The 12,342-nt window shown below is 43.7% G+C and overlaps 1 protein-coding gene across 2 annotated transcripts in view; it reads right to left on the reverse strand.

The window, feature by feature from the left end:
- The window catches only part of LOC308329395 (NBAS subunit of NRZ tethering complex-like), a 113,159-nt gene that overhangs the window by 74,250 nt on the left and 26,567 nt on the right, over positions 1-12,342 (reverse strand). Inside the window, exons 11-18 of one of the 2 annotated variants that reach the window (XM_080783662.1) lie at positions 11,624-11,689; positions 11,398-11,526; positions 8,054-8,117; positions 7,285-7,478; positions 6,758-7,018; positions 2,676-2,801; positions 1,168-1,319; positions 550-687 (exon numbers count right to left, since the gene is read on the reverse strand). In XM_080783662.1, the coding sequence (XP_080639788.1) occupies positions 550-687; positions 1,168-1,319; positions 2,676-2,801; positions 6,758-7,018; positions 7,285-7,478; positions 8,054-8,117; positions 11,398-11,526; positions 11,624-11,689 (1,130 nt within the window). The remainder of the gene's footprint in view (positions 1-549; positions 688-1,167; positions 1,320-2,675; positions 2,802-6,757; positions 7,019-7,284; positions 7,479-8,053; positions 8,118-11,397; positions 11,527-11,623; positions 11,690-12,342) is intronic. The other variant, XM_080783663.1, reaches the window with a different exon arrangement.

Consider the following 12,342-nt stretch of genomic DNA (forward strand, 5'->3'; position numbering starts at 1 on the left):
ACACACACACACACACACACACACACAGCGGCCAATGAGGTTGCAATAATGAGGCATCTAGATTTTTGAGGCACGCCAGCCCCTCCTATGTCCACAAACTTTGTCCCATACAAAAAAAACATTACATTCCCATTGACAATGAATGGAGAATGTTACGTCAGTGTACATTTTACGTCATAGTTAAATTATGTCAAATTTTAGGTCATAGTGTAAACGCAAACATTGAAGACAAAGTAAAGGTGAGGACGGAAATTGTGACTGGCCCGGAATGAGAGATGATGTATGATGATAAGAGCGGCCCCTCACTGCCCCTCGGGTGTGATTGTATTGTATGCCACACGTGCTCAATACCTGCTGAAGGGTGCTCAGTACCTGCTGAAGGGTGTGATTGTATTGTATCCCACACATGCTCAGTACCTGCTGAAGGGTGCTTAGTACCTGCTGAAGGGTGTGATTGTATTGTATCCCACACTTGCTCGGTACCTGCTGAAGGGTGCTCAGTACCTGCTGAAGGGTGTGACTGTATTGTATCCCACACGTGCTCAGTACCTGCTGAAGGTGACCTTGGCCAGCAGCTCTCGTCTCTTGTTGTTCTCCACTTCCTTTTTCCTCTCCAGCTCTTGGTCCGGTGACAGGAAGTCCTCGTAGGGAACGTCATCCAGGTCCACGTCCCCGGGCATGATGAACCTGGACCACGCGCACGCATGCACGCACATTTTACAGTATAGGCATATAGCAGACACTCCCTTGCAGTACTACTTGTCTAAATCATATGCATAGACATCCACTGAACAAGTGCACTTCAAAGTGTGCATGCAGGGCTGAAGTCATATGGTGTTGGAAGGAACGTGTATTAACACACTCGCCGCCATACGGTGGCTGAATTCTTACTCGAGCACGGCCACGGGTTCATTTCAACTAGGAAGTGTAACATCTCCACGTCACGTATTTCCGTGAATGTTTGTAAGCGACGGTCATAGCCTTTATAGGAATGAGCCGCAAATCAAGCTAGTTTTTTTTTGTATTTAAAAAACACAGCCTGGAAGAAGAATCCGAGATATTAGCATAAAATAAATAGTTCCCCAAATCAATCAAATCAAGACACAGGTGTGTAGGTGTGTGTGTGTGTGTGTGTGTGTGTGTGCGTGCGTGCGCGTCCACGCCCACCTGCCCCCGTCCTCTCCGTTGCCGATAGCGATGAGCGCGTCCAGGTCCGTCCCCTTCAGGCCGTACTCCAACAGCTCCTTGGCTGCGTCCACGTTCTCCGGAACGCGCTCCACACACTCATGGAGCACCCACGAACGCTTCCTGATTTTACTCTGAAAGGAGGAAGAGGAGGGGTTTAGCACCCACGAACGCTTCCTGATTTTACTCTGAAAGGAGGAAGAGGGGTTTAGCACCCATGATATGATATGATAGTCAACAGCCAGCGTGTTCATGTTATTGGGGCAATCAATCCCAAAATGCACTCTGTTCCTATACCTGGAAGGAGGAGTGAAATCGCCTCATGCGTTTTTGAGAAACTTAACCCATTCTGGGCGGGAACCCCTTTTGAGTGTTAGCATTATTATTATGTTATGCTTTAGCTATTGCAAAATAGCAGCTCTACAAGCTCATAGCGTGCCACCGAGTGGCGCGCTACGAGCTTGTACATCTGCTATTTTCGAAAAGTCGAAGAACGACTGACATAGAAACATAGCTTTTTCAGAAAACTGTCAGGATGTAGAAGAGATTTTAGAATCTGATCTCAGGTCAACATGGGTTAATATATACTCTAAGGTTTAGCACCCACGGAACGCTTCCTGATATTACTCTGAAAGGACGAAGGGGAGGGGTTGAACCCATTTAGGCCTGACGTCGAAATAAATCAAAAGTCTTCTGAAAGAATAATACTATAGGTCTATTATTGTTCATAATTATACAAACTGCATTATGTCTGTGATATAAAGCGTGAAGTGAAATGCCAACACTGACAAGCATGCCAGCAAGAACAGTGCGATTGACGATACAGTTTCTTAGCCAAGTCAATATAAATATGGATATGAACAGACCAATAGACAATATAAACAGTACCAGATAGTCTTGTATGGAGGCCACAGACACAGTACTCTTCCTCCACTGTCTTTGGTAGAGCAGGTCAATATAAATAATATTTATTATAATACAGTACCAGACAGCGTTGATTTTGTCGACTAAACCCAAGACGAAAAATGTCGACTACCTTTTTTCACCGACAAAAACTAAATGGAAACTGCTATGATGACTAAAACCAAGACTAAATATACTGAGAATTTCGTCAACAAATAAAACCTAAAATGTTAGGAAGGGACTAGTAAGTGGACAAGAGATCCAGTACAAGTTATTTTACACTTGGTTGCATGCTGAAAATAGCAGATCTACAAGCTCACAGCGTGTCGCAGCGCGACGCGTTGTGGGCTTGTAGAGCGGCTATTTTCAGCAAGTGTAAAAAAAAAACAGTCATTACGACGGCATCAAGGCCCGCCAAAACACATTATGTTCGACTAAAACTAGACCAACACGAAAACATTCCAGGTGACTAAAATGTGACTAAAACTAGTTTCATTCCAAAGACTATGACTAAACTAAAATAGAAATGTGCTGCCAAAAACAACACTGGTGGTAGACCGGGTCAATATAAATAGTATTAGTAGTACCAGATAGTCCTGTATGGAGGCCACAGACACCGTGCTCTTCCTCCACTGTCTCTGGTAGACCAGGTCAGAGTCCAGACTGTAGGCCTGAGCCAGAGACAGAGCCTCGCCATACTCCTCATTATCGATCTGGGAAAAACACATTCAAGCATTTGATTATATCCACACACAGTAGTAGGAAATTAATGGAAAATGGTGCATTTATATATATAGCGCCTTTATGCAAGGCGCTTTACATAAATTGTGCATTACATTCACACACCGATGGCGGCAGAAAACCATGCAAGGAACCAACCAGCACATCAGGAGCAATTAGGGGTTCAGACTAGTGTTGCTCAAGACACTAACTCTGGGGGAGCCCGGATTCGAACTGGCAACCTTGCGTTTACCATCACTGCGTGAAAAGAGGAGTTAACGGGCAATTATGGTAAGAATAAATCTATCGCGACTAGCGACTGGACCGCGGAGGGCCGTCAAACACAGGATCTTTTTTTATAATTAGGCGGGATGATTTAGATCGCGAGTTATTAACGTTTTAAAATTTTCGTTGTCGTCAGCTAAACCGGGGAGGAACATTTCCGATGACGTGTCACTGTTGTGCAACACAGAGGATTGCGCAAGAAGCACATCTAAGGCTGTGGATGCGATCCGTTTTCATATCACTAATTTGTCTCGGGCACATAACCGTGCACTTGAACTTGACGTGATTTACGTCACGTCACATTTACAGTATGGGCCCTTAAACTGTTACGTTAAGGGTGCAATTCGGGAGTTTACCGGAGTTTGTTGAAAAGTTTAACGGGAGTTTCCTGTAATATGCACATCCATACTCCATGCTTTTTGTGCAGTGCATCCAGCCACTCTACCCCTGAGCCACCACCGCCCTATTGCCGCCAATGCAACGCATCCTCATCATCAACCTGGAACACATGTTTAAAGTCAGACTGCCATTATTTTTTGGGTCATTTTATTTCGTAGTTTCAGACTCTGAATCTGAAACGGAAGCCTGTACGTTGCTGAACCAATCAGAGTGTCGCATCCCTTCGGGCTATGGGACGTTACTAGCCGTGTTGCACACGGGTGCAGTCTGTTTGTTTACAAGGGAGAGAAAGACGGCACAGCTCAGCTCGTTTGCTGCCACGTGGCTTATTACTTGCGCAAGCAGAGTGCGCAAGTAATAGTTTTTCCCGGTCCGTATGCACCGTCCCAGCCAACCCGCCACTTTTGATGCGTATGCAAATAAAACAGCAAATTGTGCCTGATTTGCTGGGACCAGATTACATACATACATGACCATATTTCTTACGTCATCATTGAGAGCTAGTCATACATATACTATATATATGTAATTTGTAAAATAAAATAGCAAATTGTGCCTGATTTGCTGGGACCAGAGTACATGGTGTGTATAACTAGCTCTCAATGATGACGTAAGAAATATGTGGATTAAAGGACCCAATGCCAGAGTGTAATTGGTCTTCGATTGTGACGTAATGACGATATGTTTTAGTGTTGGGAGGATTAAAGGTAATGTTCCTGTGTATACATGTATGTAACCTGGTCCCAGCAAATCAGGCACAATTTGCTGTTTTATTTGCATACGCATCAAAAGTTGGCTGGGACGTTTTTTGGCGCAAAGTAACCAAAATGTTTGAGAACCACTGCTCTGAAACAACATTGGACAATGATGTTTGACAGTCAGCTATATTGTTGCTTATTGTAGATTTATTTTCGGATTTTCTGACTTATTCTGGCCTGTTAACATTTTCATATACCTGGTTGCTTGTTTCCCTCAGTCAATGTGGCAACCCTGGTGATTGCCCAACACTGTTTTGGTTCCGTTCCTATGCTAATGTAGCTTAGCAACAGCTAGGAGAATGCTGTAAGCTGCTGCGGTTTAAAAGTTTAGACGTTTTTAGCGCAATTTATGTCCCCGAATGTATGGTTATGGACTTATGGCGCCATCGCTGCCTCTTTCTTTAGTAGAAGTGTTGACAGTTTTAGCGTCCCTCTCCGCGCGCGCGCACACACACACACACACACACCGCCTCCTGACTGACACACACACACACACACACACACACACACACACACACACACACACACTGTGAAGGCCGTAGTACTGTAAATATGACATGAATATGAATGCAAAGTAGCGGTCCATGTGTGGACAGGCTACCTGTCGCCGCGGTGCATGGTGAGATGTGTGCAAACCGTGTAGTTTATCAGGAGAAGACTACCAAACGATGCAACACGCACACACACAGTCAGCGGCGCCAAATTGTATAGGGCACAATTTGTTGTGTTGCAGCGCTAGCTAGAGGAAGCATGCCAGTGGGGTAACGGTGAGAACGGTGGGCTGTGATGCAGGTGTCGCTAAGGGACGCAGGTGTGTGAGGGTGCGAGGTTAATTCACTAATAAATTAATGTTGCATCCTTTGGTATTCTTCTCCTGATAAACTACACGGTTTGCACACATCTCACCATGCACAACGGCGACAGGTAGCCTGTCCACACATGGATCGCTACTTTGCATTCATATTCATGTGATATTGACAGTACAATAGCCATTTTTGCATTTTTTAATCCACTAATAAATTCATTATAAATCATTAATGTGTCAAATCGAAAAAAGGGCGTTAAGACCTCCATATAATTATGGCCCATGCCTGTGTGAAAAGTGGGAGTGATTCGTGCAGTTAATGATGAGATAAAGCGCTGTCAGGGACATTCATTCAGACATTCAGAGATTCGCTGAATTATTATAAGGATATAGTACATGTATGACTAGCTCTCAATGATGACGTAAGAAATATGGTCATGTATGTAATCTGGTCCCAGCAAATCAGGCAAAATTTGCTGTTTTATTTGCATCAAAAGTGGCGGGTTGGCTGGGACGGTTCTTGGCGCAAAGTAACCACAGTATACCGCTAATCAACTTACAAATTACATAGTATATGTATGACTAGCTCTCAATGATGACGTAAGAAATATGGTCATGTATGTAACCTGGTCCCAGCAAATCAGGCACAATTTGCTGTTTTATTTGCATACGCATCAAAAGTTGCGGGTTGGCTGGGACGGTTTTTGGCGCAAAGTAACCACAGTATACCGCTAATCAACTTACAAATGACATATATATAGTATATGTATGACTAGCTCTCAATGATGACGTAAGAAATATGGTCATGTATGTAATCTGGTCCCAGCAAATCAGGCACAATTTTGATAATAGGAGATTTCAATGAAGACCAATATAGTGAGAAAGGTAGTAGTATAAAGACCTTCATGTCAAGATTAGGCTTTAAACAATTAAATACAAATCCAACTACAGATTACGGAAGTATTTTAGATCATGTACATTTTAACAAATGTGAAAGTATTATTACAAAAATTGAAGTTAGAGACACATATTACTCTGATCATGATTTAGTATTAATATCACTATAGTCCAAGATTAAATACATTTAAAACAATTGACAATTTACAATAAATAATAAAATAATTGAAAAACTAAAAAGGGATCCAGGATATTTCTAAATTGATAAAACTGTATTTCTGATATAGATAGAAACTTGAAGCATACTTAATAATACTAGGTGTTTACATGCATAAAGTAGGTAGGTAGCAAATAGTTACACCTAATAATTAGACATTTCAAACGTTCCTTCACAGAGATACTGAGATTTGACAGTTTACAGCGGTCGAAAGTACTTGCGCGCTCTGCTTGCGCACTAGTTGGCCATTTATGGCCTACTAGTGTGCAACAAGCAAGTATGCACTCGACAGAGTGCAGTTCTAGTTTCTAATCCATGATGTTTTCAGATACATATTTTAGTGTGCTGATTAAGTTTAAAATGAGTATCACACTGTCTGGATGTCATCTTGAATGAAAATCAAAAATCAAAAGCAGCTGTGTTTGGAAGGATATGGGAATCGGACAGGTGAATTCAATTTTGTTCAAAGGAATTCAAATTGGCTTGTTTGATGGACAAAAGAAAATACACAAAAATTGGGGAACCACCACCTCTGGAACCTCCTCAAGGCCCCCCACCAGGTCGACCGCCCTCCCTCCCTCCCCTTACCTTCCTCTGGTAGAGCTCTTCGGGCGTGGTGGAGCGCAGGCTGACCAGGCGGTAGTTCTTGACGAGGGTGCGCGGGCGCTTGCGCGGCGGGGCGAAGCGCTCCATCTCCGTGGCGTAGTAGAGGCCCTGCTTGACGTAGCCCAGGTAGCGAGCCTTGGCAGACGTCTCGTCGTCAGAGTCCGACGACTCGTCGCCGCCCGTCTCCTCGTTGTCCTCCGCGCCGTCTGCACGGCCTCGCTTGTGAGCCACGCCCACCTCGCACTGCAAAAAGTAGAATTACGTGCAGACGTGACCCGTGGAACTGTACTTAGGTAGGTTTGTTTAAAGGGATTGTGGCATAAAAAAATAACGTTTTTTGTAATTATTCTTAAATGTTTTGGGTTTTCTCAAAGCTCAATTGCACCCAAAAAACCTGAACTTTTAACCCAAAAAAAAAAAAGAAAAAATCAACAGTACAGTAAAACTAAATGAAAACCCTTTCAAAAGACCATAATATATTTAAAAAAAATGTGCCGTCAAAACTGTACCTCCAGGCTGAGGAAGCCTCCGTCGTGCGCGGCGGTGAGGCGCGGCGCCGGCTCGAACCACTCACAGGACTTGCCCAGCAGGTTGCGCAGCGTGCGCACCGACGACACGGTCAGAGAGCCCGAGCAGCGGGCCAGGATGAGAGCGCCGTCGCTCCACCAGCTCACGTCCACCAGGGGGTAGTACTGCTCCTTCTCTGTTGAAACACATTTTTAGAACCCAAGATCAGATTCTAGAAAATGTCTTTTTCTGAAAAAAGCTAATGTTTCTATGGCAGTGGTTCTTCAATTTAAAAAAATCACACCTGTGTGAACCGAGTGGTGCAACTTCCCTCTCTCCCCCCTCCTCTCTCTCTCTATCTCTCTGGTCCGTCAGATTAGCTTTATTATGGATATAAAAAAAAAAACATGATTCTATCTCAGTGGTTCTCAAACATGTCCATGTCAAGCGGACTGACCTCATGCTACCTTCTATGCATGAGGAGTCCAAGCTGCTTCTTTTCACCTGACAGGGAGGAGTTTCCCCGGCCGGACGTAGCGTGTGGAAGGAACACGTTATTTCCGACCAGTTCCTTTCCCCTCCATCAGGCGCCCCGGCAGTTTTAGAGACCAGGATTACTGCATGTTTTCTGTGAGGGTAGGGAACTAGGGGACACGGGGAGAACATGCAAACTCCACACAGAAAGGCCCTTTCCGTTCCAAAAAAATTGCTCGTGTCAGCGGCAACAACAACAACAACAACAACAACACAGCAGGTCGTTCAAAAACCCACCTTTTATTTTCTTCCTCTTCTCCAGAGAAGCATTCCACTCCGGATTGATGTCCTCAAATCCTGGCTGCAAGGTTGAGAGAGAGGGAGGTAAGGGGAGAGAGAGAGAGAGAGAGAGAGAGAGAGAGAGAGAGAGAGAGAGAGAGAGAGAGAGAGAGAGAGAGAGATAACTTTGAGGGAAATGCATGACCGTATAGACTATAGAGCATAGCTTTAAGGACCCACAAAATATATATTTTATATACTGTATATATCAATTACTTTAAGCCTAGAATCAAGCCATCCAGGATCATATAAGCCTAAATGATCTCAACTCTGGTGCACAGAAAGAACACTCTCCCTCCTTAGATACTTCACTATGACAGCTGTTTGTCAGCACTTGCTATAAAAAGGCTAAGGCTATAAAATATGTCATTTAGAGGGCATGTAGCAACTCATAATGTAATAACTGCTCATGATGTAATAAGGGCTCAGAAAGGCTCATAATGTAATAAGTTAAATGTAATAAAAACTCATAATGTAATAATCAGCTCATAATGTAATAAAAGCGTGAGCGCATAACGTAATAACAGATTTTTCTATAAAAGACGTGTTACGTTATGAGTTGCTACAATAAGGCAGCTCATAATGTAATACAAGTTCATAATGTAATAATGGCCCATATTGGTGAGAAAAGTCTTACACTGTCATTGTTATTACCTCTGTTGACAAATGTAGACTTTCATAAGGCCCATATAGTCTTACACTGTCATTGTTATTACCTCTGTTGACAAATGTAGACTTTCTTATGGCCCATATAGTCTCACACTGTCACATTTATTACTTCTGTTGACAAATATAGACTTATTATGGCCCATATTGTTAGAGCCCATCACTCATGAGGAGAGGCTAAAGTCTTTTGAATCAATAGGTTTCTCGACTCGTGTGGACCCTACCCCAGATGGAAGCTGCCAACTTGCTGCCATGGTAGACCAACTAGCCACAATTGGTCTGCAGTCAATTTAAGGCAAGGAGTTGTGGGTGACCTAATACATCACCCACATGCCTTGGATGGAACACACCTTTCGAACTTTGTGGAAGGACAATGGTCCAACTATGTGCAAGGCATGCATCGCATTCAAACCTCATCTAACTGTACAAAGAGCAGCTATAATATTCAATGTGCAGTTTCTTATCGTTTCAACACTGGGTGTGGATGCGACATCCATAATATCTCCGTGGGGTCACTATGACAGTATAGTCTGCCATTGCTGGTTCTGGGCCACCTCGCCGAAGGTCATGGCGACCACTATGCTAGCCTTGATGGACCAGTCGCAAACTTCATCCAAATAATTCAAGAGGCAGAGGAGAGTGCACCATACATTGGCCCCAACTATGTCCATATAACTGCCCCTGAATTTGTCACTGAACCCTGACCCGGTCCCTCTCAATACTTCTGACACCATACCTCACCCTGCCTCTGCCCCCGTGCTGTCGTCCATCATACAGTATTGCCTGTTGATGGATATAGCAATGCTTGGCACTTTCAACAGGGTTTCTAGCTTGTTCAGAGACCTTTCCCTGAAATTCCTACCAAGAATGTATATAAATGATTCTTTGGTGTCAAGTTTAGATCTCACAAGGGATGGAGAGACTGCTGCATAAGCATTATGAGACTGTATAGAGGAGCAGGACGCAATTGTGGCCTTGCATTAAGCATCAAGGAAATGTTTGGCAAAAATAGAAAATGGATACAAGCTTGGATTGTGATTCGGCATACATCCTTTGGATGGTTCCAAATCCGAGATATGTTTTGGGAAAAGTAATACTTTTTCTTGTGTGATGTTGTGTTGTGATGTTGTGTGATGATGTTATGTGATAGACCCCCTGTGGCAAACCAGGGGAAACAGCCAGGCCTATTCCCCACAGAATGAGGCTGGGGGAGGTGATAGAGGGAGTCTATCACCCGGTACAGGTATTGCAGCCAATGGGAGCCTGGACATGGACGCACCTGCAGCCAGTCAGGCCATCACCAGAAGCTGTTAAAGAGCCGACGCCCAAGCGGTCTGGGGAGTGAGTCTGAACTGCTGCTGGAGGAGTGAGGAAGGAGGAATCTCTCTGTGCATGAGGCTGGTATGAGGGAGATCTCTCAAGTGAGTACAAGACCTAACTCCAACCTTTGGACCCACGTGGATGTACTGTGCGTGTATTGTGGCTCACCTGGTATCGTTCTCTCTCCCTCCCTCCTAGGCCGACGGAACTCCTCAAGGGAGAGCCTACAGCACCCTCCCCCAACTAAAAGTCCCTGCTCTCTCTCTGCTCTGCCCACAGGACCGCAAGTAACTATGGAAGCCTAAGCCCCCCCCAGAAGAGGAACCTTTATTTTGATGTTTTGCCCCGTTTGCCCCTTTCCCTAAGACTTTAAATAAAAGACGATTTAAGTTTATGCTGCCTCTGACTCCGAGCCTCTTGTTTTATTGTGAATCTGTACCTGTTCTCCCCTGGGTTGCCACACCCCCTGGCAGTGGCACAGCTATTTTTCTGTATTTTTCAAGTATTATACATCATTTGTTTGTTGGTACATTTGTGTCCCAAGGAAGGTTCAATTAAACACATTGAATGGTGAACAAGTGTTTTTGCATTATTTATGGCTATGTATGATTTAAATCTGAGTTGGACGAATATGATGTGTAATTCATTTATTTAGCTCTAATAGGAGTAGGATAGTAATGTTTAAAAGTCTTTAGTAAATTAGTATTAAAGACAATAAAAATCAACATATTTTGAAAAGAGTACATTTGTCAACAGAGGTAATAACAATGACAGTGTAAGACTATATGGGCCATATGAAAGTCTACATTTGTCAACAGAGGTAACAATGACAGTGTAAGACTTTTCTCACCAATATGGGCCATTATTACATTATGAACTTTTATTACATTATGAGCTGCCTTATTGTAGCAACTCATAACGTAACACGTCTTTTATAGAAAAATCTGTTATTGCGTTATGCGCTCATTATTTTATTACATTATGAGCTGATTATTACATTATGAGTTTTTATTACATTTAACTTATTACATTATGAGCCTTTTTGAGCCCTTATTACATCATGAGCAGTTATTACATTATGAGTTGCTACACATGTTATGTAGACATAGCGGTCTGTAGTGTATACTCATAGTTACATTATCCCATTTTGACCCGAGACCAGATTCTAAAAATGTCTTCTACATCCTGACAGTTTTCTGAAAAAGCTATGTTTCTATGTCAGTCGTTCTTCGACTTTTCAAAAGTAGCAGACCTACAAGCTCGAAGCGCGCGCCACACACACACTCACACACTCACTCACACACACACACACATACCTGCAGTTGTTGGCTCCAGGAGGCTCTCTGTCTGAGCGAGGGGATCTCCCACAGAGACAGACGACCAGAGAAGTGAATGACCGCCAGCAGACTGCCGTCCGGACTGAGACTGAACCGGAACACTCCATCCTGCACGCACGCACAGACACATATCATCATACATCATTATACATCACATTCCGTGCTCATTTCTATATGAATTGAATCAAGACAGACAGACAGGTACCTGTTCATCTCCTTGTCTGGAGAAAAGCCGGAGGCTGGGCAGCCTGAAGAATCCTCTCTTCTGAGACTAACATGCGCGCACACACACACACACACACACACACACACTAATGTAACTGCGTGTCTGTGTAAACATTTATTTGTTTGACACATTGGGCACATCGATTCACTAAGCAATTTACGCTTATATTTTGACTGTACTGGGATTTCCGACCATTTCTGCGTTACGGGTGGGATTCATCTTTGTTTTGTATTGGGCGTGGGGTGACTTTGGGCGCACACTACGCCCATTCTCACGTCAGCTCCGAGGCTCAATGAAGCTCTGATAAATATCAGATATCTTTTTATTTTTACCTTTTTTACCTTTTTTATCGCACATAACACTTACTTTGAAGAGCCAAATATCCGCAATCACATGTTGCAGTGACACTGCTGTGTGTGGTGTCTTGACCGGTTGTTGTTCTCTCCGTCGGTGGTGGAAAAACCTGGCCGCGAGTACCTGCTACAGGCCGTTGAAAACGCTTGTCTGGGCCAGAAACTGCCCCCTCAATGTCGTTTCTGAGATACAGCTTACGGCTTTGAATGCAGGGCTTAGAATGGAAGTGGATGCCCGTGCATTTTCAAAATGGCCGCTGTCCTACTTGGTGTTGTTGTGTTAGCGAGCGGTGGCTAACGATACAATCGGATCAAAACATGGATTAAAGAATGTAAACCCTGGAA

Source organism: Protomyctophum bolini (assembly GCF_963924005.1).
Source record: "Protomyctophum bolini genome assembly, chromosome: 15".
Lineage (NCBI taxonomy): Eukaryota > Metazoa > Chordata > Actinopteri > Myctophiformes > Myctophidae > Protomyctophum > Protomyctophum bolini.